This window comes from Notothenia rossii (assembly GCF_949606895.1).
Source record: "Notothenia rossii genome assembly, chromosome: 5".
Lineage (NCBI taxonomy): Eukaryota > Metazoa > Chordata > Actinopteri > Perciformes > Nototheniidae > Notothenia > Notothenia rossii.
The window spans coordinates 17,168,173-17,193,786 of NC_136903.1; the positions used below are offsets into that span (position 1 = coordinate 17,168,173).

At 39.8% G+C, this 25,614-nt stretch overlaps 1 protein-coding gene across 1 annotated transcript; it reads left to right on the forward strand.

The window, feature by feature from the left end:
• LOC307039037 (RNA polymerase II elongation factor ELL) lies at positions 1 to 25,587 on the forward strand. Its single transcript, XM_079680788.1, is given in 14 exon segments — positions 1 to 70; positions 73 to 126; positions 129 to 151; positions 2,902 to 2,949; positions 13,571 to 13,698; positions 14,094 to 14,248; positions 16,642 to 16,883; positions 17,557 to 17,684; positions 19,246 to 19,360; positions 19,935 to 20,391; positions 20,914 to 20,977; positions 21,418 to 21,589; positions 21,699 to 21,743; positions 22,152 to 25,587. Coding segments are annotated over 14 exon segments (1,797 nt in total). The 5' UTR covers positions 1 to 15; the 3' UTR covers positions 22,263 to 25,587.
• Positions 25,588 to 25,614: the final 27 nt, after the last annotated feature.

The window sequence follows — 25,614 nt, forward strand, 5'->3', positions numbered from 1 at the left end:
TGTTCAGTTGTAGAAATGGCAGCGCTGAGACAGGAGCATCGGTATGGGCTCTCCTGTGGCAAAATCAACAAAACAACCCAAATCAAACTCTATATCACGTCAAACTCACTGACACTGCCATCCGGACCTCGAAGGCTACCAGAACCTGAAGGTAAGAAAAAAGATCGGCTTGAACTTTGGAGCTAGTGTGTGTTTTTTCAAGCTATATTTTCTATTATCTAAATCGCTTCCCAACTCCGGGAACTGTAAAATCCCTGTGGTTTGGAAGCTCGTTATTCCCTTTTACTAGGAAACAAAGTAAAGTTTAAATAGTTGAGGTGGTCTTATCGAAAGAAGTTGGTGGTTGTTAATGTTGTTTTTGTGTTTGGCTGTTAGAGAAGGCTTAGCTGGATTTATTGTGATCATAACAGGCAATTCAATAGATCTGATGAATGACGGGATTTCATTAAATTCCCCCTTTAAACCCTGAGTGAAATGTGTTTTGTGCAGAAAAGGGCAGGGTATTTAATTTCTGCTTGTTTACCAAAGCGTAATCTCCCTAAAAACCAAAAGGTATTAAAGTTCACGTATGACAGGCAGAGGTTTGTGATAATGCCCTGAGCTTTAAAACCTTTGTGTTGTCTCTGCTTTCTACACATACATTACATGTGAAATTCATTATTTAGATGTAGGGCGAACACATTATTGTCAGTCATTAGATGTTTTTTTCTAAAGGCAGTTTTTGTCTTGCTTGTTTTGCTCTCGGGAATAAATTAATGAACAAGCTATCAAGCAAATTATTCGACTACTCTGAATCAGGAGACTGTTTTATTGCTTTTATGGTCCATTAGATTAGACCGAGTTAATTTAGTCTATCCAAATGGTGTCTCCCAGAGCAAGGCTTGATAAGTTAGTCCCACAGTTAGGACAGCAGTTGGCTCATTTGCTGAGTTTTTTTTTTTGTTGGGTTTCAAGTGGGGAGGAGGGAGGGGGGGGTCAAAACAAATAAGTGTGTGGCCCGGAATAGACCTGGTCTCAGCTGTATAGTCTGCATTGGGCTCGACGAGTTGTCGCTGGGGTCTTGTGTGTTATTGTTTTTTTGCTCGCCCAGCTGAGTAAAGCAGAGTAAACTCCAGATCTCACACAGCCTGACAGCCTCCTCCAGGCAACACCAGGCAGGAGAGGTTACTGCTAAACTTTTCCAAGTCAAAGACCATCCCATAAAATACTGTTTTAGACCCCCACTGAGATGAAGGAGATGTGCTCAGGAAGCTCAACCTTAGAAGAGTTTCCTGTTTTCAGATGTGATTTGTGAATGAATTTCAATTTGCTCTCATTTAAACAATACTTTTAAAAAGCTGAGTCTCAACTTAGATTTATGCAATTTTCTCAAAGCTGAGGATATTTCAAAACTCATTTTGAAGGGAAATGGGTTCAATAATATCCTTGCAGATTTAGAAAAATAACAAATATACACTAAGATAAGTTGGAAGCAGTGCATTTTGGGCACTTTTGGTTCGTAAATTACCATAAGATTAATCAATGATATAAAAATGTCTACCGAATCCTGTAATTCATTAACTGTATCTTATACAACACACTTTATAAAGAGTTTATTATTGTAAAGCTCCATTACTAACAACAACTTTGGGGTTGCCAGGTTGTGAAAATCCTTTTCGCCCAAATGCTTTGTATCCATTTGGTAAACATGCAGTTATAAATGGCAACAAGAACTCATGGGTCTCTCACTCTCTAACAAGCTATCATGTAGGCATTTATAAATAAGTTATTAATACATTAATTGGGATCAAATGCTGCAGATGGATGAGGATGAACACCATGCAAAAGGGATTTTTCACCAGAAACCTATATGTAAATTATTATCTTTGGCTAAACACTAATCACTCAATTACATTAAAATAGCTTTATTGGCATGACCATAATGACATACAATATGGCCAAATACTTGTATATGTGCCATATAAGTGTTATAAGTTGTAACAATGGATTTGCTAATCCAAAAATATTAATAGATTATTGTCATACTTTAAATTATCATTATCAAGAACGAGCTTCTTTATTTTCACTTGTGATAAACCATCTGATTTTGCCCAGGGCCTTGTTGTCACAAACAGTATGTGCTTTAATATTTATTATTTCATTCAATATTAAATGCTAACGGGTGATGAAAAAAATCACAACAGTACTCTTCAATAGGGAAGACATCTCCCAAAACCATAAATAATAAATTGAGAGTGCTGTCAATCACAGGCACAGCTGTACTTGGCAGATAATTGTCTCCATCTATTAACTATGTATCATGTAGCTTCAAAGGTAGATTCTTTTTTATTTCAATATTTCCTTATCAGTCAGGGGAAAATATACAATATGATGTTCTGGTGCTTGGTTCGCCATGGTCTTGGAGATCAGTACAGTTATAAACCAAAGCAAGAAGGGCTTATAACAAGTTAAATATTTAAAAGATATTTTTTTTTTTTTTTGTTGTGATTTGTAAAAAAATAAATAAAAAGGAATAAACATGCTCAGCAACTGACTAACGCAGAGCAAAATTCCTGTGGGCTATAGATTGCTTTATCACAAACCCTCCTCTGACTATTTGGGAACCAGAAACCTATGAATTGTACATTTAATGATATTTAAATATGGCTGCAATTCATCAGTGTAAACCCGGATTGGAAGTGTGAATTTTAGCAATGTTTTGGCATTTATTGAGGAAAGTTTACCAAGTCTCATCTCATCAAGCAAGGCTGCTGTTATCTAGAAAAATCCACCATACAAAGCTTAAACAATGGCGATATATTTTCACTCATAGTGTATGAGCTGTCCATTACATTTGACTTAATTCCGAAATCACTGACCAGTTTCTTCTTTCTCTCTCTCTCTCTCTGTCTCTCTCCTCAGTTATCACTACCAAGTCAGCCTGCGATTTGCTTCAAGGGGAGCCAAGGGGTAAGATGTTTTGCATGTTCTCCTAATGCCTCAGAAATTGAATGCACTAATTGGTTCTGTTTGCTGTTGAACGCACTTGTGACAGTTCTTCTGCACATCTTATTTGATTATTAAGCACTCGCATGCATCAATGGAGAGGTCAAAAACCCTCTCACTGAAATGGCAATCATGGATTTTGTTGGCTTGGACTTTTCTCTTTCTTAAAACCAGAAGATGCAGTGATCAATGCTGATATTGTGGCTACTTTGAATGCAATAGAGCCCAAAGTGTGATAGAAAGATGTCTAATAATTGCTCACGTGTCCCATGGTGTATTAAATATCAAAGACAAAGTACAAAATCTACCAAAATACTTGTCACTGAGAGCACGAGGGCATTCCTGTATAGCGTATGTAAAGAAAGATGCCTGTGTCCGTCCAGATTAGCCGGGCCACTATTACACCCGCCCCAGCTCTGCCTGTTAGGCTACTACACATTTACCACACAATCGGCCCTGTCTAAAAGGAGCTGGTCTAATCCCCGCAAGAGCCGATTGCATTGACGAAAGTGACTTTGCTCTGTACACAAATGCCAGCCCTGTGTGCTCACATAGACCCTGGAAGCCCTAAGACAGGGTACGCTATACCCCCAGGCTGCTAGCCAGGTTACTGGGTCAGGCTCGCAACTGGGGAGGCTTTGTTCGGGGAGGGAGAAGAGGTAGGGGGGGGGGGGGGGGGGGGGTTGGTGAACCCCAGGGAGCCCCCATGCCTCCGTGCCTGTTGTCTCCGTGCAGACATGAGAGATTTAAAATACAGGAATGATACATGAGCGGTGGAATTTTTTGCAAGGCCGGATGCAAAATGTGTCTCAAACAAAAATAATATTATGTAAACATGTCATGAAACATCTGTAAAATGAGCGGCAGATTAACCTGCTCATAAGAGTCTTTCTGTGAAGAAATGTTAAGTGAGGGCAATTTAAGTGTGCTTTAATCACTGAATAGGATTTGGTGATTATATCTTGGTTGGCACATTACATATTCAAATTGCTTTGCGGAATTCAAGCACGGGCTCCCTCCCCCCCTGACAATAGTCCCAGAGCTGGACGATTGGGCATTAATGAGGTAGCTGCAACCATTGGTGATGGGGGAGGCTAGATTAAGCCGTTAGTGGGGGGAGGATGTTGGTGAACATGGCAGTCTGGCATACAACAGACCGAGAGGATCACCAGTATCTGTGTCTCCACGTTGGAGGTTTACAGCATCACAGATGTAGCCACTTTTTAGTTGATGGATACGTGTTTGCCCGAGATCAACCCTTCCCAAAAAGCAGCATGAGCTTCTAGAGGTCATGTGTAGTGAGTGAGGAGGCTTGTGTCCACTGACAGTTGCCAGCTGTAGAGCTCCATCACAGAAGCCACGACTGCTCCTCTCTGATCTTTGTCCTCGCTGGCTCATGTCACATTTCCTGTAAAGGGCACTTCCTGGTCCACAAAAACCAGAGGAATTCTTCAAATCACTGTCGTGGCTTCACTCCAGGGCTCAGTGGTATCAGGGCCATGGCTCCTATCGAGAAATAGCACGCTGAGGTTTTTCGGCTGCCTTTCTCTCCCACCCTGCGGCATTTAGCCTTTCTGTTGTATATTTTCTGCCAAGCTTGTTATCATGCGATGAAAGACACAGGCTCACAGATGCCTCTGAATCTAGTGTTCAAGGCAACTTTGAAACTAACAAGTTTCAATCAAAACATGTGCTATTTATTCACTTGAATGAGGTACAAACAGACGTAAAAAAGATTGATGATATTAGAGGCAAGTGAACCAAATGAGTTTGATCAATAACTAGCACATGGCAGTAAAAGGAAATAAAAATAATAAATGGAAACTGAAGCAAATCCTAAGAAACAGGAAGAGTAGAGAGATCATCTTTTTTTAACATTACATTAAACGTGGATACTTTGAAATCACCAGGGATTAAGGAATATATTCAGAGCTGATCTGGGTTCCCATGGCCAGGAATTTCACATCCTAGTGCTTATTTTCCTTCAGGGCTGGCAACGCCGCCTGCTTGTTGGCAAGATCTATCCATTTAGAAAAAAATGAAGCTTGTGTTACTTTCCGATTTATTAGATCAAGGCTGTATGGGTGAATGAAGTATGTTTTATCCATTGTTATTTCTTAAAATAACATTCTTCACATACTTCTATTCCTTGATTTCCCCCCTCATACCTCTGTATTGGTGAGTAAGCACTGCATCTCAGCATTAAGTGGTTCTGTAGTATTTTGTTCTACTGAACGTATCTTTTATGCGTGTTATATTGCCGTAGTAAACATGGACATTACATTTGAATACACTGTGTTGTGCTGTGTCAGATGTGACAACGGTTTAATTTCTTCCTCAGTTCATAAATGTTGAAAGGTGTTTTCTTTTTATGGCCCTGTCTGCATTTATGTGCACAGCTGTCACACAAAGGCAGTTGTGTTGGGATGAGGGGAATGTAGAGGTACTTTTAAATATATTCTCATGACGACTGTGTGTGAAGGCTGAGCTTCCCCTGGGCTCCCTCCCGCCGGCCCTCTTGATTATTTTGCCATTTCACCCCATGCCTTGGCTGAGTCCTTGGGAGACATCAGGGCCTCTATCTCACACACGGCTGCTCTGACTCTACCCCCCGCCACCACGCCGCTTTGCTTCGCCTCCCGCTCGCACTGCAAACAAGCTTTTGCAGTGTGCAAGTGTGTATGTGTCCATGCACACATGATTTTTTCTCCTTTTTTTCCCTGGAAGCTAATTAGAATAACAATAACAGGAATGCGGTTTGAGAGCCGTCTTCTCTGTGGCATAGCAGTGAGAGGGAGAGTTGTCCCACGTGTTTCTGAAAGGGCACACGCCGCTCTATTCATCCAGATGTGTTAAGCGAGGCAAAAGTCTCTGTGTTCTCCGCTCGTCTGAGACCCAATGTGTTTACGCAGGGCTAGTTGGCTTCAGGATCTTTGGATCATACAGTATATTTTGGGAACAAGCCCCATGAGATCCTGCAGTTAAAGAGGACTTCTCTTTAGTTAGCTCCTCTGTCATTATTGTGTTCTTCGCTTCAAACAAGGGATTTCGAAGGATGCCATGGTGACTGTGGCAGTGTTTTAGTTATATATTTTAGGGTTTTGAGAATGCTGTAAAAGAAATGAATAGCACAAACTGGGCAGGCAGTGTGACTAAAGATGGCAACATGCAAGTGTAATAAAATATATAGATATACACTTGCCAGAATTAGAAACAGAGTGAAACACACACAGAGTTTTGTGTTTTTGCTATTTGTTTACATTCCCATTCTGAAACCATTAGGACCAAAGTTATCGTCGTCACCCTGGGAAACTGGAAATAGCAACGAGGAAAACTCACAATAACAACACAGGCTGCTTAAAAAAATGTAGCTGAGGGAATATGCAAATGTAAAGAATGTTTTATTTGTTTTTAAGTAATAGGCTGCATATCCCAGAAGCAAACTCTTGAAAGATTCAATGTGGACAGTCATAAAATATAAGCATTGACATCAAATCAAAGGCTATAAATGAGATGCTGTTTGTGAGTAAACGCAGCAGACTGATATTTTAGATTGATGATAAATGTTTGGGCTCTAGAGCTGTGTGCTCATTTACCCCAAGGTCTTGTTTGGTATCCATAAAAAGGTGGAAAAGATGACTAAATATAATGCTTACTATGCTGTGTGTAATTGATTGCAGTATGGTGCTCCAATGTATTGAAATTCTCTAAATGTAACTAGATTTTACAGTCAGTTATCTTGATACCTGCGTTCTTGAAAAGCGTCCATAGTTTTATAAGCAAAACATTCAAATTATTTCAACATAAAAAAAAACTAAGCCTTCATTTCTTAAACATCTAAACAGGTTCAAACCATTTATCCAAAAAAATGGTATATGTATTTTAAATAAATGTAGGATTATTATAATAAAGTTACCATTCAAATAACTTATAAGTGTTATGATCCTACTGTGCAAAGCTGGTGGTTACTAAGCATCTAATAAGTCTCTGGTACTGTAAAAAGAAAACAAAGTTGACAATAAGGAAATGTTTCATACAGTGTCAGGAACTGCCCTCTAAGGGCAATATTTTGTTCTTGGGTTAAAATATGTGGCATAACAGGATGTGAGCAGAACAAACATTGCAAGTAAGCATGGGCAATGTTTTTGTTTACAGTCGTAAGGAAGCTTAACTCCAAAGGCTTGAAACCAACACCAGAGAGCTATTGTTTAACCCAAAGACACAGAATTCAAGCTGGTTTATATAATCCTTATTAGTTTTTGTCCGAGGTTACACACAACATAAAAAGGATTGTCTTATCCAACACACAAAGCAAACAATGCCTACAAATCAACAAGGAAGCTTGAACGTTTTAATAAATTAACATGGGCAATACGGGATACTATTTAAGTCATAAAGCTTATCATTTGAAACCAAACACATATCTGTTCTTACTATTGTATTAGAGATTGACAGCTTGTGTGCATTATTTGGCTCACCTCTTCAATCCATGCAACCTGATTTTACACACGACACCTCAGTGCATGTTTTGGATTCCCCCCTGTTTATCCAAGTTTCCCTGCAAGTTAATCAGTGTTGAACATACTTTCCAACGCACAATCTGTGAATTGTTAAAGGGTTACAGACTGCCTGCCTGCATGGAGAGAAAAGTCCGGTAATGGGAGTATAGCACTACATGTGGTTTGGGAGATTGCTCCAGTGAAACAGGCTGTGAATCAACAAGGGAAAAACCGTACTGTTGTCAGTGCATCTGAGGCCCTAATAACCAGTGTGTTAAGGGAATTAGAAAATTCCCAAACACTGTCAACATCCAATGCAAATTAGACAAGGTTTAGACGGGGGAATCCATATAGAGGGAAAACATGTCGCAACGCATTGTGAACAGAGGAAACTGCCTTACACCTAACAGGGGCTTTTAAAAAAACCTCCATCCCTCTGTGTATAAAGAGAAAGGCACCTACAGTAAGGAGGGTTGGGGGTGTCGGGGGAGGGGAGACGGAGAGTGTTCGTTGAGGTTGACAGATTAGCCCCAGCCTCTTGGAAAAAGACTGATTCTGCTTGGCATAACAGGCAGTACCTTGGGGGATGCTCGACAGTTGCCCATCCCCATATCCCCTCACTAACTCCCGTCAGTCCCCACCCCCCTTCTTTTGCTTTCCTGTCTCTACCAACCCCCCTCTATGAATAGATCCTCGAGCACAGGAACCACCACTTCCATTCAGGCTTAATGAAAGCATGATTTAGACTATAAGAGGTGATGCCACATGTTTTTAACAAATCTGAGTCACAGTGCAATTGTTGATTAAACTGTATAAAGCTTGGGGACAGTAAATAAGAGTAATGAGTGGAACCCCCTTCTCTGGGACAGTGCACTTGCTTCTCTGAATGTGACACTTAAACAGGGCTGACAGTTTACTCTGTCAATGCATCACTTGTGGAGTCTATATGATGTATGATCTATATAACATTTTGTACTAACAAATGAAGTGAAAGAGGAACAAATACACTTGCTGCAGCCGGTATCCATCCCCCTCTTCTTTGCTGATTTTCTCATCACATTCCTAAAGGAAGACAATTTAGGACCATCCCTCATGCACTGGCTCTACTGGGAGCCACCGACACCCACCTTCACTCCCCACCCCTTCCACCATACACACCCCAAACCCCCAATCCCTCCCTTTACCCTCAACAACACACGTCCCCGCTGTTCATGAATAATCCAGGCGGCCCGACAGGCCATTGCACTCAGCTTTGTGGGGGAAGAAGCTAGAACAAAAGACGGGCAGCTCACAGAGCAGCTATGGCTGAGTAGGCTCAGATGAGAAGACAATGGTAACTAGTGTCAGTACAGACAGGGGCAGGAGGCAAAGACTTCAGAGTAAATCACATATCCAGGCGCCGGATCTCAGTATTGCCATGCCAAATCCAGAGCTGGGTGCCTTGCTTTCGTCTGTAGAGCAAAGACAGAGTGAGAACTATCCTCTCATCTTTCCCTGCAGATGTTTGGCCTGCAGAATCAAAGGACCGGGGGGGGGGGGAGAAGATTTTTTTGCTTCCTCAACAAATGGCAGGGTTAAGACCTCCGTTTAACCTCATCAAAGATGGGCAGTTTAAACATTTAAAGATGAAGTTTTACAAGGACATCCCGACGGTGTCCTTTGTCCTTGTTCAACTGCTGACCCCCCTGCCAAGAGTTTCTGTTCCAGTCCAGTTCACACCTTACAACAGCTTGAAAGTATTTGACATCTCCAAACACACAGACCCTGGAGTAGCAGATGTGGCTGGCCAAGGCCACAGAGGCAGTTATTGTATCAGCCTGTACGCCCCATGGGGGGCTGCACTGACAAGGTGCTAAGGATTGCCGTTCTGAAGCCATTTGGTTATTCTGACTGTAACTACCCAACGGTTAAACCTGACTCATACCAAAATACTGCACACAGCTCTCACTGCTCCGTTCTTTTTTATAAAGCTGTTTAATTGTATTTAACTGACACATGTTAATCGTACACTCTGATGACAATAATACCCCATTAAGCTTTTCTATGATCCCTATTCTCATATTAATGGAATCACACAAATATAATTAGAATTTTAATGGAATCACACAAATATAATTAGAATTATGGAGCATTAGCAAATTAATTATTTTCCTGATCCTGAGATGGAGAAATAATGCTTATTTAATAGCTATCTCCATAATTACTAAGAATTCTCACTTAGGAAATAGCAATACAAATGTTACATCAGGAAATTATTTGAATAAAAACTGAAATCATTACTACACTGAAAATAAATATATACGCAACGCTTTTGCCCCCATTTTTCATGAGATGAACTCAAAGATCTAAAACATTTTCTACATACACAAAATAACCATTTCTCTCAAATATTGTTCACAAATCTGAAAAAATCTGTGTTAGTGAGCACTTCTCCTTTACCGAGATAATCCATCCCACCTCACAGGTGTGGCATATCAAGATGCTGATTAGACAGCATGATTATTGCACAGGTGTGCCTTAGGCTGGCCACAATAAAAAGCCACTCTGAAACGTGCATTTTTGCTTTATTGGAGGGGGTCTGGGGGGGTCCGAAAACCAGTCAGTATCTGGTGTGAGGGTTAGGATTAGGGTTAGGGTAATGTTGTGAATTGAGTGGCCCAAGGTGGTGGTGGGGTTATGGTATGGGCAGGCGTATGTTATGGACGATGAGCACAGCCCACTCGATTCACAACATTACCCTAACCCTAACCCTAATCCTAACCCTCACACCAGATACTGTCTGGTTTTCGGACCCCCCCAGACCCCCCCCAATAATGCAAAAATGCATGTTTCAGAGTGGTAGAAAATGTTTTAGATCTTTGAGTTCATCTCATGAAAAATGGGAGCAAAAACAAAAGTGTTGCGTTTATATTTTTGTTCAGTGTATATTAAGTGCACTTTAATCGTTACAGTGGCATATTTTCAAAAAAACACTTTTTTTTTTTTTGGTTGATATCCGAGTCAAAATAAAGGGTCATTAGTAGCTTTCAGCTTATTCATCAGAATCATAATTCCTTTATTCGTCCCACAGAGGGGAAGTTTACATTTTTAAAACAGTATAGATAGGTCTCATAGATAGATATTCATCATGGGATTAATCTAATTTGGAGACCCATATACCACAACATGTATATGTGTGCCATTCAATCAAAGCAGCAGACATAATATTACATATAAGCATAACATTAGTTGCTCTATGAACCACTGAGCTAAGCCGAATGAAATGTGATTTGATTATTGTGTTTGACGGCTGTGAATAAATGACTCATAGTCCCTGCTATGTGAATATTGAAGCTATTCTATGCACTGACATCTCTAAAAACTCTTCTGTCTGTGCTTATTTTTGACTTATTTACATATATTTAAATTAAGGATTGTTAATTGTGTGCCTTTGTTTACATTTGAGTTTGTCCATTGTGATTCATAAAAAGTGTAACTAATATTAGACTGTCTCTGTGGACAACTAGATATTTGACCTGACTCCCTGCATTTGCCCTGAGGGAGTCTGAGGATTCCTCAGCTCGAAAACAGAAAAAAACATAAACATACATGCATACATTCACAGCCTCAGGGGATCAGTCCTAAACTCCATGCGGGAATGTCTATGACTCAGCGTCTCTACGTAAATTAACACCTAGTAGTTGACTGACTGCTTTTTCAGGATCACCGACCTAAAGCTGAGTTTTGTTATTGGTGTGCAGTGAAAATGTAAAATGTCAACTACTGACCAGGTAACATGATAGTGAATATGGTATTTCCTGAAGTGATAATACAGATTACGAACAGTGGAGTCAGAAGCAGAGTAAGGACATTGTCTCCTACCATGGATACAATTTATCATTAATATATATATATATATATATATATATGATATATGAATTAATAAAACATTATGGGTTTGAACTTCAACTGTTTTCAACATTGAGTTCCGATTATTAACGTTAACCAATTATACTTAAAAAAAACAATACATTTGTTTCTCTTACAAATGCCACATTTGAACTTATAAGCATTAAAACGCACCATAGCTCAATACAATACACTCAGAGGTCTGAAGCTACAGGTGTAGCTACTTGGTCTTGTGGCTATACTGGATATTTGATGGCAATATCAATAATTGAGATAAATCTGATGATGGTTGCTTGTATGTAATGGAGACACTGTTCCTTAATCACCCAAAACATATTCTGGGCATTTCTCTACAGACATGTGTTCTTTGTTTCAGCAAACATATCAAAAGCTAAGCTAAGCTAATTGTTTTAGCTACTTTATATTTATCAGCTCTCTGCAAGAAAGTGAATACGTTTTTCTTTTCTCAACTATTTAATACTTCTGATTGTTGATTTTTGCTGAACTTTCAAGTATAGGGCCTTGTGTTTTTTAATGGGTTAACTGACATATGGTTATGTAGCATAAAAGGAAGCTGTGAATAAAACGGGGGCGACCTCTGAACAGTCTGACCTGACTGACATTGATTAGAATTTGAATGTGAAGTGTGCACAGTGGCATGGATGGGGGTGACAGGCAAATCTAATGCATGGCTGGAGGGGCTCATACGGCTGCCATCGATTGAAAGAGGGGACATGGTGGCACTATTACGATGTTAAATGTGCTCTCACCTCATCAAAGGCTAGCTTTTGTTTAGCAGGACTCTCAATTTATAACCAATTCAAATTCAGTTCTTCTGCATGCCCTTCTCTGCGTCAATTACCCTGTTTTAGTCACTTGTTGCTTCTAATTTTGGTCAAGGCGCCTACTACTTTACTCTCTTAAAGTAAAAGGTTGTGAGGACATGGCTTGCCTCATGTCCCTGCTGGCTTTGATGCTTTTTTGGTTGATCGTCCTTAATTAGCGTAAAACCCAAAGCAGACGTATGTCAGACTCCGCTTTACCACTTCATGTGAACGGTCAGACGTAAATAGGTCAGAATTAATGGTCAGCTGTGTGTCTCAAGTGTTCCCGGCCTTGTGGGCTGCTTTGCGTTTTTTGTTGACATGGGTGGGCTTGTGCACATGAAGGAAAGCTGGAGGCTATTGGGGGTTGGGTGAATGGCATGCGTTGGGTTTTAGAAGAGGAGGAGGGGTGTCGAAGAGAGGAGAGGAGAGGAGCTGTTCATTGGCTCCGTGCTTCAAAAAAACTGCTTATGGCTTTGCTGCATGACTGGGCATTTGTGACAGCTATAGTCCTGCCTGCCACATCTGCTAGGGACACTGTGCTCTCAGCCAGTCAGCTTATAATCAATCACTTACGACGGATAACTAAAGAGGCAGCTTCAGGTCCATCTGACTAACGTTTGTTTTTCTGAGAGCTCTTAAAGCGCCTGTGAGCTGTTGCAGCCATTTGAAATTAAGTACTACTCATTAGTAAGCACATATACATGCATGTAAAGGATGTTTGATTATCATTGGCTTTCTGTCGAATCTAGGACACTATCAACAAAAGTACTAAACTGTAAATGTACAGGCTGAAACACAGCTGCAGGCGCTGTATGAGAGACCCTCTGCCAATTGTGTTTCAAAGAACATGTTACCTGTTGGTTAATGACTTCCTATGGTGAACTGTTCTTATTAGTGGAAGTAGGTTTTTGGGTCATTTTATGTAATAGGTTTCTAGACTCCAGCCTGCCGGCTTGGTTGTTGCTAGGGAGCCTCAGACAGTCTGTGACACAGGAGGTTATCGCCACAGTGAAAAAGCTGTCCACTTTACTATTGTTGTATGTTGCCTTTCAGACAGGCTCCTCCCATGAGTGGCTACAGGTCATCATCTCTGACCTAAGCGTGACAATGTACCCCCTCTGAGAGGGAATTATTTAGGTCACATTTTAAAAACTACCAGTGAATAAAAATGACTAAAATGGTTTCAATAAAAGAAGCTGCTTTGTTGATTTTCAGGCTACATTTGAGATAAAACATGCGTATTAGTTAACACATGACTCAAATGAGCTTTTGCCTTAACACAATGAAGGATTATTTTTGTTTTTCATCTCGAAACACTCTAAACTAAGTTTCTATTGATTTGTATACTAATTATTTTTTTTTTTTTTACAGTATGTAAAGATCCCAGCGCCAACCCCTGAAGCTCCGGATGGATTCAGAGTTTTCTCATTCTACCTTTCCAGTGACAGCAAAGACAAGCCTCAGTCCAGCTTTGACTGCATTCACCAGTATGTCTCAGGGTAAGCAGCACACATAACTCTTTCCACGGTCGACCACAAATGGAATTTGTAGTAAATGTGGTGTCTGGGACTGCAGTGCCTTACCAAACACTGACTTCTCTCTTCAGTACTACAACAACAGACAGTACTACTGTCAGGCTATATTAAAACAAGACTACAATAACACCTAAAGGCCGTCATATACCGACCTAAGAAGGTGTGGCCAGTAATTATTGAGAACAGAGCATTAGTGTTTGCAGCTAAGCAATGTGAAAGGGTTGGTTAAATGCTTAGATTAGTGCTGTCAGACTTTAAACCTTTTTAACTGAACACAGTACTAGAATTTGCTAGCAGGCAAAAGTCACCCAGTTACATATTTATATAGAATGTGTAAGCTTCAACTCTCCTGCACACAGGGAGGGCAGGGATCACCTGGAGGGCCAGGGTAGCATTCAGGACAAGATCACCGTTTGTGCCACAGACGACTCCTACCAGACGACCCGGGAGCGCATGTCTCAGGTGGAGAAGGACATCTGGAGCCGCTCAGCAATTGAGATCAAGCCAGGGCCAAGTAAGCTTTTGCCTATTCACTGTATCAAAATGCTGGTGTATCTTCCTGCCTCCGCTTTACTTCGCAAGCCTTCAAGCAGGGACCAAGGACAGATCATTTGAGTTTTCATGTTCCCAGAAAGTTTCTGAACCATTGCTTCTAACCATTTTATCATGCTGATAATTGCCATATGGTGTGGAAGTTATCACATAATTGATCAAAGAGCTTCATTGCAATTATTCATGCGAGAGGGATGCCTCTCTGTCTTGTAATTTTCCTTTCATTTTGACCAGATTGCTCAGGCACTGCGCCAGCTTGCCTGCCAGCACCGTTAATGTGATTGAGTTTGCTAGAAGTATGCGTTAACAAGTCTCATGCTGATGAAGTTTTGCCTAAATTCTAATTACACTGAGTCAAATGTAATTAATTTTGTTTTGATAAAATACTACTAAACATCATCTAAAGAGGAGTCCTTGCTTGACCTCGAACGATTGGGTCCCTAACAGGCAGGATCTTCTACTGTCAATTCATTTCTCTTATCACTGCCTTCTCCTTGCTCGTGGTTTTATACTCATTGTGGATTAAATTGAGCATGCTGCAACTTTATAAATGATCTAGACATGAAGCTTCATGACATTTACAGGTCCCATGGGAATTGTAATGTTTGTGTAGATCATATTTAATGAATAGAAACACACTGCAGACCAACACTAAAACATGCTGTTACGGTAATTGCTGTAGCAGCCAGCTGTTGGAGGTGGTTCCTACACTTGACGTGCCATGCCTTGCTGCCCAAATTGTCTCTCAGAGGCTCTTACAAAATAAATGTAATCTGGCACATGCATGCATCTAATAAATGTTAGAAATCCATGAGAAATCTCTGTTACAACATTCCCCGATTTACTTGAACATGTCTTGCAAAGCACATAGCTTTCCTTACTCCCGCGGAAAGCAGAGAGAGAAATCCATGGGTTTCGGATCACAGTATGTGCGATATGCAGTGGAGGGCACATAGTTATTTCGTGGTGACTGACTGTCTTTTTATGGTACAGTAAAGCTATACTCATCAGAAAAAAATGTCCATATACCAACTCAAAATGACAGGTTACGGAGTAGAAAAATGTCCACTTAAGACGAGGATGTATGATTTAAAGTTCAGTTGCATTTGGGGAATAGAGGGCACTGGCAATAAGCAGTTAAAGTGTGTGCACACACCAAGTGTCGGACAAGTTGTAAAAGTTCAAAGTAAAAACAAATATAGAAATAAATCAAAAATGTTTTGAAGCCATTCATTATATTTCTTATCCTCTATAATATTGATAACCTATTAAGAACAGTTGCTACTTTTAGTGTTTAGTCATTGCTTATAATTACGCCCACATAACTTAAGTGTGTTAGTTACCCTAAGTGAGATATCTCTATCACCTCGAAGTGTCATAACAAGTTTCTTTGACAAGCTTTAAAACTTTTACCAAGCTGCTGTCATTTATTAACATCAAACGATGGTTCTTGTTGCTGCTTGTTTAAAATGTGGCAGTGCGGGTTTTTATTTCAGTGCATAAAGGATATTCGCATGAAATCTATTTGACCTGGTTCCAGGTTGTTGTTGAAACAAGCCGCTGCAAAGCTGTTGCATTTTGCAAAGTCGATTTAAAGTCACTTCATTTGAATCTTACACTTTGTAACACTCTGTAGAAATGACAGTATACAATATACATTCCCTGTATAAATATGAAAAAATGATGGCATGCTGTCCCTGTGAAAGTGATAGAGGTTAGTCTTGAGCTATAGCACCCTCCAAAGTATGGCTTAAGGTTGTAATGAGATTACAGTCTGCAGATATCTATAAGCACTGCCTGCCCAGGTTCAACTGAATTAGTACTGCAACAGGAAGAAAGGGCCTCTCTGTGTTACTTGCTTTAGATCCCATGCTCTTCTGTTTACCCAGTACTAGGCTAACGCTAGTGCAACCCCTTTCACCGTTTTCGTCTCGCAACAACATTACCCTTCCCAGAAGAAAAAAAAGGAAAGTGCATAAGCACAGCCCCGTGCTCAAGGTATTTATGGAGGTATCTGTTGTTGCGTGGACATGAGGCAGATTGCACGACAATAGAGAGATATAATAAAAGATTAAGGCCTTTCTTTCAAAATCAGGGTGTGATTTGTATAAATGGCCTGAGGATTGGATTCGGAATGATATGTTGGCTGCTTGGACAGGATACAGTGAGCATATTTGAATACTGTTATCAGATCAGTTACAATCTCTTTGGTCTTGTCTAGCTTTTTGTATTGCAGTATAAGTACGGCCCTTCATAACCAGCTTTACTGCTGAGATAACTTTTCGAACCAAAAGTGTGTCCTTATCATCCCAAATCTTGTGTTGAAACTGTTGTGTCCCTTTGTTTTGATCTCAGGTAAGTTTGTGAAGGTCCAGAGGAAGCAGGGTCTGGTATCAGGCTCAGATGGCAGCAACAAGCACTCCCCCTGTAACAAGAGGAGCCTGGTTCCCAGCCCTGTGGCACACCGGCCCTTGAGGGATCGCATCATTCATCTCCTGGCCTTAAAGCCCTACAGGAAACCTGAGCTGCTACTGTGGTTGGAGAGGGAGCGGGCCAGTCTAAAGGACAAGGCTGACCTGACCTCAATACTGGAGGAGGTGAGACATCTGTCACCTAGCCAAATAAACACAGTTGACGAATGATTTAACATACTCAGATGTAAAGTAAAAGATAATGTGAAAATGCTGTGTGATAATTACACATTAAGCTTTATTTAGTGTCAGTTAAAATCAGGTTAAGGATTAAAACTATAATCATAAATTAGTCCCTATCTTGCTACTTTGCTTATGATACAAATGAAAGACCACAGCTCTGAAAAGGTGATGACAGTTAGTTTATTTCAGGCATATTTCCTGTGTTCACAATGTTTGAGTGTCCCACTGCAATCATCAAGTGGAGATTGTACTGCCGCTGGTAGCTGTAATTAGGCTGTGATTTAATTATCTTTAGAGGAGAAGATTGTGTTTTGACAGGAGAAGGGGTGGGGTGTCTCCAGCTGGGATCCGACTACTTTCAGAATTGAAAGTGGTTGGTTTGTCTAGATTTGTATCAGCAGGATTAGGTTGAATAAGGGCAGGGTTAAACTGTTTTCCGCAGAAACAATACAGACCCACTGAGTAGCAAACAGGACTTTATTTAAATATAAGGTGGAGTCACAGCATTGAAGGTTAACACAGCTTGGTGTTTTTGTTACCTCAGATTGCCTCCTTTTCTGTTGTACTCTGCTCTTTTCCTGTTGATTTATTTACATTGGGTTTTTTTTTTTTTCAGGTTGGCAAACTGAACCCTAAGGACCACAGCTATACTCTGAAGGATGAGCTCTACAGACACGTTCAGAGAGACTGGCCTGGATATGTAGAAGAGGAGAAGCAACTCATCCACAGGCTCCTGATCAAGTGGTAAGTTAGCCATAATACACAAAAATCTGTTGTTTTGTTTCCTTGAGCAAATTTGAAATGTGTAAGAAAATGTTCTGTTTTGGCTACTTGAAACAAACAAAACAATGGTTCAAGATTTGGAAAATACACCCCAGATGAGAAGATGTATATGTCAACGCTAATTATAAAGCTTAGTTTAGAATTAAGATGCGAAACACCTGGCCTTGCTATGCATGTAAGTAACAAAATTTACATTTCAACACCTCTAAAACTCACTTATAAACAGATTATATATTGTTTCTTTAGTATATACAAAAACCGAATGTTGGAGGTGCTGGTTGAAGATTTTGTTAACTTTTGGGCCAGGTTAGCTCTTTCAATTTGTTTAGCTAAGCTAATAGCCTGCTGACGGTAGCCTTTCATTTACTCTATACAAGAGAGTGGTATGCATATTTTCATACAAATCTTTGCAAGAAAGAAGATGATGAAAACATTTTACAAAATAAACAGTCAAACTATTGCTATAAAGTTATTTTAGAAGTTTAAAGACCCGTTAAAAGACTATAAACCATAAAAGACTTTGGGATGGACGCGTTTTGACAGTGCTGGCGTGACTACAGAAAGGACACTGAATTACTGTAGAAGTCTGCTGTGATCATGTTGAAAGGGGAGCTTCTAAATGACTACTTCTGTGCACTGATGAACCTCTAAGTGGACACATCAAAGCTGAGGAGAATATGCCCTGCACCCTGTTGCCAAATGGCATTAGCTGGGAAGGTTCAGAGCAGCAAGGCTGAGCTTCTCAGGGTGAGCTTCTCCCCTAGTACGTTTCCTCCGCCTGCCAGTAAACACGCAGGCCATGTGCTTCATGAATGTTTTGGAAAAAACTCAAGTCTTTTTGGCTAATTTCACAACCCCCTCTGTTCACCACCCCTGCTAAGTGTAAAAAGCTTACAATTGTAGTCATTAAATTGTTTGCCAAGTGTAATAGAACAGCGATAGCCTGTAAATAATGCAGATTTTCTTCACCCTAGTTTATTCATTTATTTGAGTATTCATGCCTTCTTTCTTTTGTAATATCATTCTTCAGCTCATGTTTAATTTCTCCAAACTCACACAATAAAAAGGATGCATGAACACATATGGGGGAGTGACTGGTTTGAGGAAGGAGCTGTAGGAAGCAGATTAACAGAGAAGAGGGTTTGGTCCTCCAGAGGTTAAATCTGCTGCTATTGTTCTGCTCACTGGACTGTGTTTAGTCTTTGTGCTGGCCCCCTGTAGATTGCATCACTAGAGACACAAAACAAAACATACCACATTAAATTGCAAAAAAAAAGCTTTGATAACATTCTAAAGATTGACAGTTTTGTAAAGTCAATAATTGTGTCTTCTGTGGAAAAGCTGCCACCACTGTCTGGAAAGCGTGTCATAACAAAAACGATAATTGCTCATCCACTCACTCATAAATCTACCAAAGCCAGCTTTATGACCTACATACTGCCTCTTCCTGTTTAGCTTTACAGGCCATTTACCTCACAGTTACTGTCTGACTGAAGGTGCTGTGTTCTGAATCTCTCTTCAGGAAACTACAGCCACTCCACAGTATCCAGTTGAAGAGTCCCCAGTCCAACCAGTCATTCCACAAAACTCCCGGGGACTCTCCTTCACATCTCAGCCCTGCCAAGAATCTCTCTGTGGTAATTATTCACCTTGAATTAATTATCTTGTGACGCTTCTACTTTCTTATAAGACTGAAAATAGATAGGTAGATTCCTCTTTTGCAGATACACATTACTGGAAATATGACGGCACTCTTATATCTTTGTGTTCATTTGTTATTTGCTTCAGTGTAAATATAGCTCTGACTGGATTAGAAGAAATAGTTACACAAATTGTGCTTTTCCTAGAAACGTTGTGATGTTATTGGTCTTGGCCAATACATAGTCAAGCACCTCGTAGAATTGTCAAGTCACTTCTGTTTTGCATCGATTACACAAATTAAATTCAATGTTTTAGTTTGTGAGCCTGTGGACAGAGCAAGGCGAGCTTTTGACTGTAGCTTCATATTTAGTTTGGATATGCGAGAGGTGTCAATCATCTTGCTCTCTGCAAAATAAATGAAAAAACACACATTACAAAAGGTCAAACTACTCCTTTAAAGTTAATATGTAATCATGATACAGGCATGTTCGGATCACCTCATGTAATTTCCACTCTCATATCAATAAGAAAAAGCAAATCAATCAATATAATCTCTTTCTTCTCCTCTAGAAACGGCCGTTGCCCTCGGACCCATCCAACTTTCAGACTCCCAAAAAACAAAGACTGTTAGACCAGTGTCTGCCACTGCAGTCACCGTCTCAGGGAGATTGCGTCACCAATGGGGCTCGCAGCTCCTCTAGTCATGGAAACTCTAGAGTACAGATCAAACTGGACTTCGACAAAACCAACAATCATCTCCAGGGGAGCCCAAATGGACTGCAATCACCGCACAAACTCAGCGGGTCATCTACTATTCCCAAACTGGAGAGGACAGAGCCAGCTCCCACTGTACCCAGCCCTAAGCCGCCACACACTGACACGTCCATTTGCACTGACCAACCATTCACCAACGGCCAGCATAAAAAAAAGAAGTCCAAAAAGCACAAAGACAAAGAACGAGAGCGCTTAAAACCAGACTGGATTGAGACGAGTCCAGACCTGAAACATAACAGAGAAAATCTCAAAGGTAAACAACCCTAAAACCAAACACTTCCCTTTTATGTAACGTGTTCTCACACTTCATGTATCTTTTTGTGCTGTCATTAATCCGTCTTTTTACTATTTGTTGGGGCCATGAAATAAACAGCTTTCATTTAGCGAAAAGGCAAAAAAGATCAGGTTTGAGTTATAGTTGGTGCTGCAGGCCCACAAGGAGCAATTCATATATTTTCATTTGAGAGAGCAGTGAGTGTTGTTAGTGCTCTAGCACTTTCTCTGCCCTGCTGTCCTCAGTCAGGCTCTAGTCTGTTGATGATTGACTGTGAAACAGCTGGGTGACCTACGGTCGAGCGAGTCAGCAGGCAGCATGCCTCCTACTCGGAGGCTGCTGACGTCACGGCTTGCCTTGGATCAGATCTCTTATCAGAGGGAGTGATAAATGATTCCATCAGCCTTGATATGATAGGCACATTATCGCATTTGCATTGGCAGATTGCTTTAACCTTTTTTTCAATGTGTGTGTGTGTGTGTTTGTTTTTCCTATCCACAGATCATGAGGGGGAGAAAACACCTGTCAATCGAACCTCCGCAGAGGAACTGCCTGAATATTTAATGTAAGATTCAAACACACACACCCTGACTGTGTTACATTTTCAAATCCCAGCTTCAGAAAGGATTAATGATTCGGGAATTCAATCCAAATATTTGCGTGATATCTCACATACGTTGTAAAATAATCTGTCATCGCTCTAAGCCACTGAGAATAGATACCCTAAAGAGTGAGGATAAGCTTTAAATCATTTTTGTTTAAATACAGTGAATTGAACCACATGTCTAAATGAGCTGTCACAAAGCTTCAGTGAAGCAAACACACATGTTATGTCTTACATTTTTACATCTGGTCAACACATCATGCTTTTAAATCAGTGACGTGTCAGGCCTCTCACTCCACCGTTCTGCAGTGCCATCTACTGGAAGGAATTGGAAACAACTTAGTTTCAAAAGATCACTTCTGCTTTGAAATAACATCTGGTTTATTTTTGCTTTTTCTCAGAAAATACAGTACCATAAAAGCACTGGAGCAGAGGCAGGAGTATAAGGACGACTTCTGTGCCGAGTACGATGAATACAGAGCTCTTCATGCCCGGATCGGGGCTATCACAGAGATGTTTGTTCAGTTGGGCTCAAAGATCAACACTCTCTCCCCGGGAACACAAGAGTACAAGGTACTGTCAGGACCAGGGGCCTTTAAAAGCCCCGTTTCTGATCAAACACCAAAACAATAAACTGTTCAGATACATGTTCCTAACACTCTTTCTGTTGTCATCCTTTCAGCTAATGGAGGACCAAATACTACAAAAGTACCGAAAGTATAAGAAGGTAAGAATAACTTACATTTTTATTTAATTGCATGTAACAGTTGTGACACTCATGAACATCATTTTTTCTCATTTTCCATTTAAAATAGATTTTAGAATTTTCCTATTTAAAAAAAGATGTGATGTTAACATTGTATTGACTTTACCATTGAGGATGTGCATCATAGTTTGCCAATCCACTAAGAAATTAGAACTTTTATTTTTAGATTAAATTGCCATAAATTCTACCCAACATCAATTGATCAAATACTGCTACTGAGGGTTAGCTAAATCAAATTCCAAAAACTCCAGCAAACCTCCCTGAAAAAACTAAGGACATGATAGATTTGTATAAGAATACACGGATGTTCTAACATAAGGGCGATCACGTTGAATGTCCTTTACTGATGGCTCACGTTTTTCTTTATAGAAGTTTCCTGGGTACCGGGAAGAGAAGAAGCGATGCGAGTACCTCCATCAGAAACTGTCGCATATCAAAGGCCTGATCACAGATTACGACCGAGCGCAGGGACTCTCCTAGTCAGCAGCTTCTACCCTCAGCAGGGTTTAATATGACTGGACCAAAAGACTCCTAATGGAGCCAAAGACTGCCAGCTGGGGCCCGGAGTCACTGAGACACTTTTCACTTTACTCCTTCGAGTATTTATGGAATCGAGGAGCGGGGTTTTTTTCTAGAAAGTGGGCCGAGACCACCGACCCGTGATCAAATGTTGCCCTTTAACATTTTGGTTTTTAATTATGATTTTTGGCTGGATTCTGTTCTGCTGTATAATGGTCCAATGACGAAGTGTAAGCCAAATCCATTTTTTCGGAAGTGGAAAGCAGATTTGATCCTTCCTGCTTAATGTATTTTTATTTGTATTCCTTTATCTGCTCAGAACTTTAAAACGTGTGTTGATTTATTTTTAAAAAAAAAGTATTACATTGATGGTACAATCAAACTTATGGGGAAACAAATGCTACTAAAGTCTTTATATTTATCATACAACAGTTGTATTTGCTGTTGGCCAATAGAAAGTGAACACATTTAAGCACATCAGTTATTCATTAGTTACAGTAATAAGATCAGATGATAATAATAATAAGGTCACAACCATTTTCAATGTCTCTCCCTTGGAAGCCAATGCAAACAAAATCTTATCATTCATACAAAAATACATTTCTGCAGGACTAAACTTGCAGAGGGGTTTTCTCAATGCATCACTAAAATGAAAAGAAAATGAAATGTAAAGCATAATATGCAAAGTTCTTCAGGCTTTGATCTTGAGTAATTTAACCATGTAGCTGCCAGCGTCCTGTGTCATTTCTAAGAAATGTTGGAATGCCACAAAACTACTCCTCCCAGTGCCTGAACGCTGGTTTCAAGATAGTGCTTGTGCACATATGAGTGTCAACTTCACCCACATGTAGCCTACCACCAACTGCCTTTTCATTATCAACTCTCTCAAATCTTCTGGTTGTTGGTTTACTGATAAACATGGTACACCCAGTAATCATGCTTTATCTAAACTGTAGATGAATGACTAAAAGCTCTATGAATCATAACTTTTCACTCTAAATGCAGTTTTAAAAGCGTACAGGGTATTTGATCTTGGTAATCGATCATGTTTGATTGACTATGATCTTGCTTTGGTTGAAGTATGGAGATTGCAAAAGAGATGCCTTTAAAAGTTGGATAATGTAATTGTTAGTACACAGATGGCACTGTCACTCGGTTCATACCACTTTGGTTCAGTTTGGGTGTAAGGAGCAGGCAGACCTCTAGAGGGTGCTAGCGGCGCTTTTAGACTCATTTTAGACTTTCTGGAATCATTCGTCCCAAGGCAGGATCATAAGAATAACCACAAACTGTCATTTTATTTCACTTTATGATTAGCTTTAGCCTGATGTAGGAAATTGATTTCAGATGTTAGTGTTCTCTGGACATTTGGATCAATTTAGCCGTTCTCACAACTTTTGTCTTAATGATTGCTTAGAATGGGAGCTAGTATTTGCCTTAACACGTACAGTATGTCAGACATTTCCAAAATGAGGACACCCCTGTTGGTTTAACCTGCACAGTTCAAAGCATTCTGAGACTTTTTCTTGTAAATGTATTTTAGTTTGAAGGAACTTCAGTTACTGGATAGTTGTTACTGGATAGGTATTGTGTTATCTGTGTTCTTCTTGTTTTATTACCGTGTAGGTCTAAATCATTTTCTGTTTCTATCAGATAATCATGAACTGTTAAGGAATTGAATTCATTCTCCAATCGTATCAAGTTCCACTTTCAAAAGAAATAATCATTGCCGAAATGTATACAAAATAATGTGCTTTCCTTTTCTTGATTTCCCAATGAAAATACTTCATAGGCTTATTGTCACATGTTAAGCAGTTATTTTGCATAAGGTAAATGTACGTTGTTATTTCTTTTACATTTGGTAGATTACTTCTGGTATGTTTGAAGGATTTGAGACTGGCAACAGTTGCTCTGTCTTGGCACATATGAACTTTTCCAAGAGAGGAATATTTATTAGCACTGACTATTGGAAAAATAAGAAGTGTAAGCCCAGATTCTGAGCATTAAATATCAAAGCAAAACATGCTGGATCTTAAAGTTCTGGTACACTGAAGTTTTATTTATTTTGGCTGTTTGGATCTATTTCGAAAGACAAGACCACACAACGTTTAGTTAATTTGCCACAAAGCTCTAATCAACAAGAGAAATTATCTGGTCAGACAAACTTTTTTTTTTCTGGTATTGGATCTGCAAATCCATGAGACATTGTTTGATTGTACTAAAAGACAGGGGCACGATGCCAGTTCAGATATACAAAATGATGTTTAGGTTGTTTCACAGAATTTGTTGTGTCAGTGTTTTAAAAAATGATGGTGAGATGGAACCATGCAGAACACCATTCAGATGACCTTGAAAGTGATAATTCACAAAACAGATTCATGTCAAGGGGTATTGGTCAATTGCATAATACATATGAAATCAAACAATCTCAAAAGGCAAAATATCAGTCTAAACAGTATGAGTTCAGTTATCCGTACCATTCATGTCAACATGTTGATTTTGGGAACCAGACCCTCGATGAATCTCAAGTGCTAACTGTGATGTGTTTTCTTTGTTGTAATACTGTAGCGAGAGCTAACTACTGATGGTGCCTTTCCATTCAAAGAGCAGAGCCACTCTGCATGTAACTTGTATTGGTATTCTGTAAAAAAGAAAAAAAGGACCAGCAGTATTTAAACATCTGTAGTTTCACACTGGTGCCGCTGTTCAAAGTGCTTTGTTCTTTATCTTTAGATTAAGTTGGTATCAGATGCCTTGTAAAATCTTCTTAGTTTTTGGGCGCTGATTTTTTTACCAGATATTTAAATTCGGCATTTGCAAAAATGCAAGATTTTCCTGACACCACTTAAACTGCATTTTAGGTTAGCTGTTCAAAATAATGTCCTGGATTTTGTTTGCATTTCTTTTTGCAGCCCCGCAAAGTATTTTAACAAATGTAATTCTGGTGCATTGATTGGTTTGTTGCTACTGGAAAACCAAGTCTTGTTGAAAATGTGAAATAGGACATTTCGCCTATTATGAATCACTGCAATTGGTCTACCTGGAAGAACAAATTGTTTTTATTTATTGTTTTATATGCGTTTGTCCTTTTATGGAATCCAACTTTGCAGTGAGTTCATTGTTTTTCAGAGCAACACTCAAAGTATGGTGAAAGGGAAATGGAATATATTTTTGCAATTGTTGATGGTGGATACTTTATCCCAGTCATCCACTTGAGTAAAAAGCTTTCAGAAGAAGTGTATGGTTGTCTCAGTTCAAGCAACAAATAAAGCTCTTTTGAATTTAACAGTGTCATGTTTCCCCAAGAGGGCAG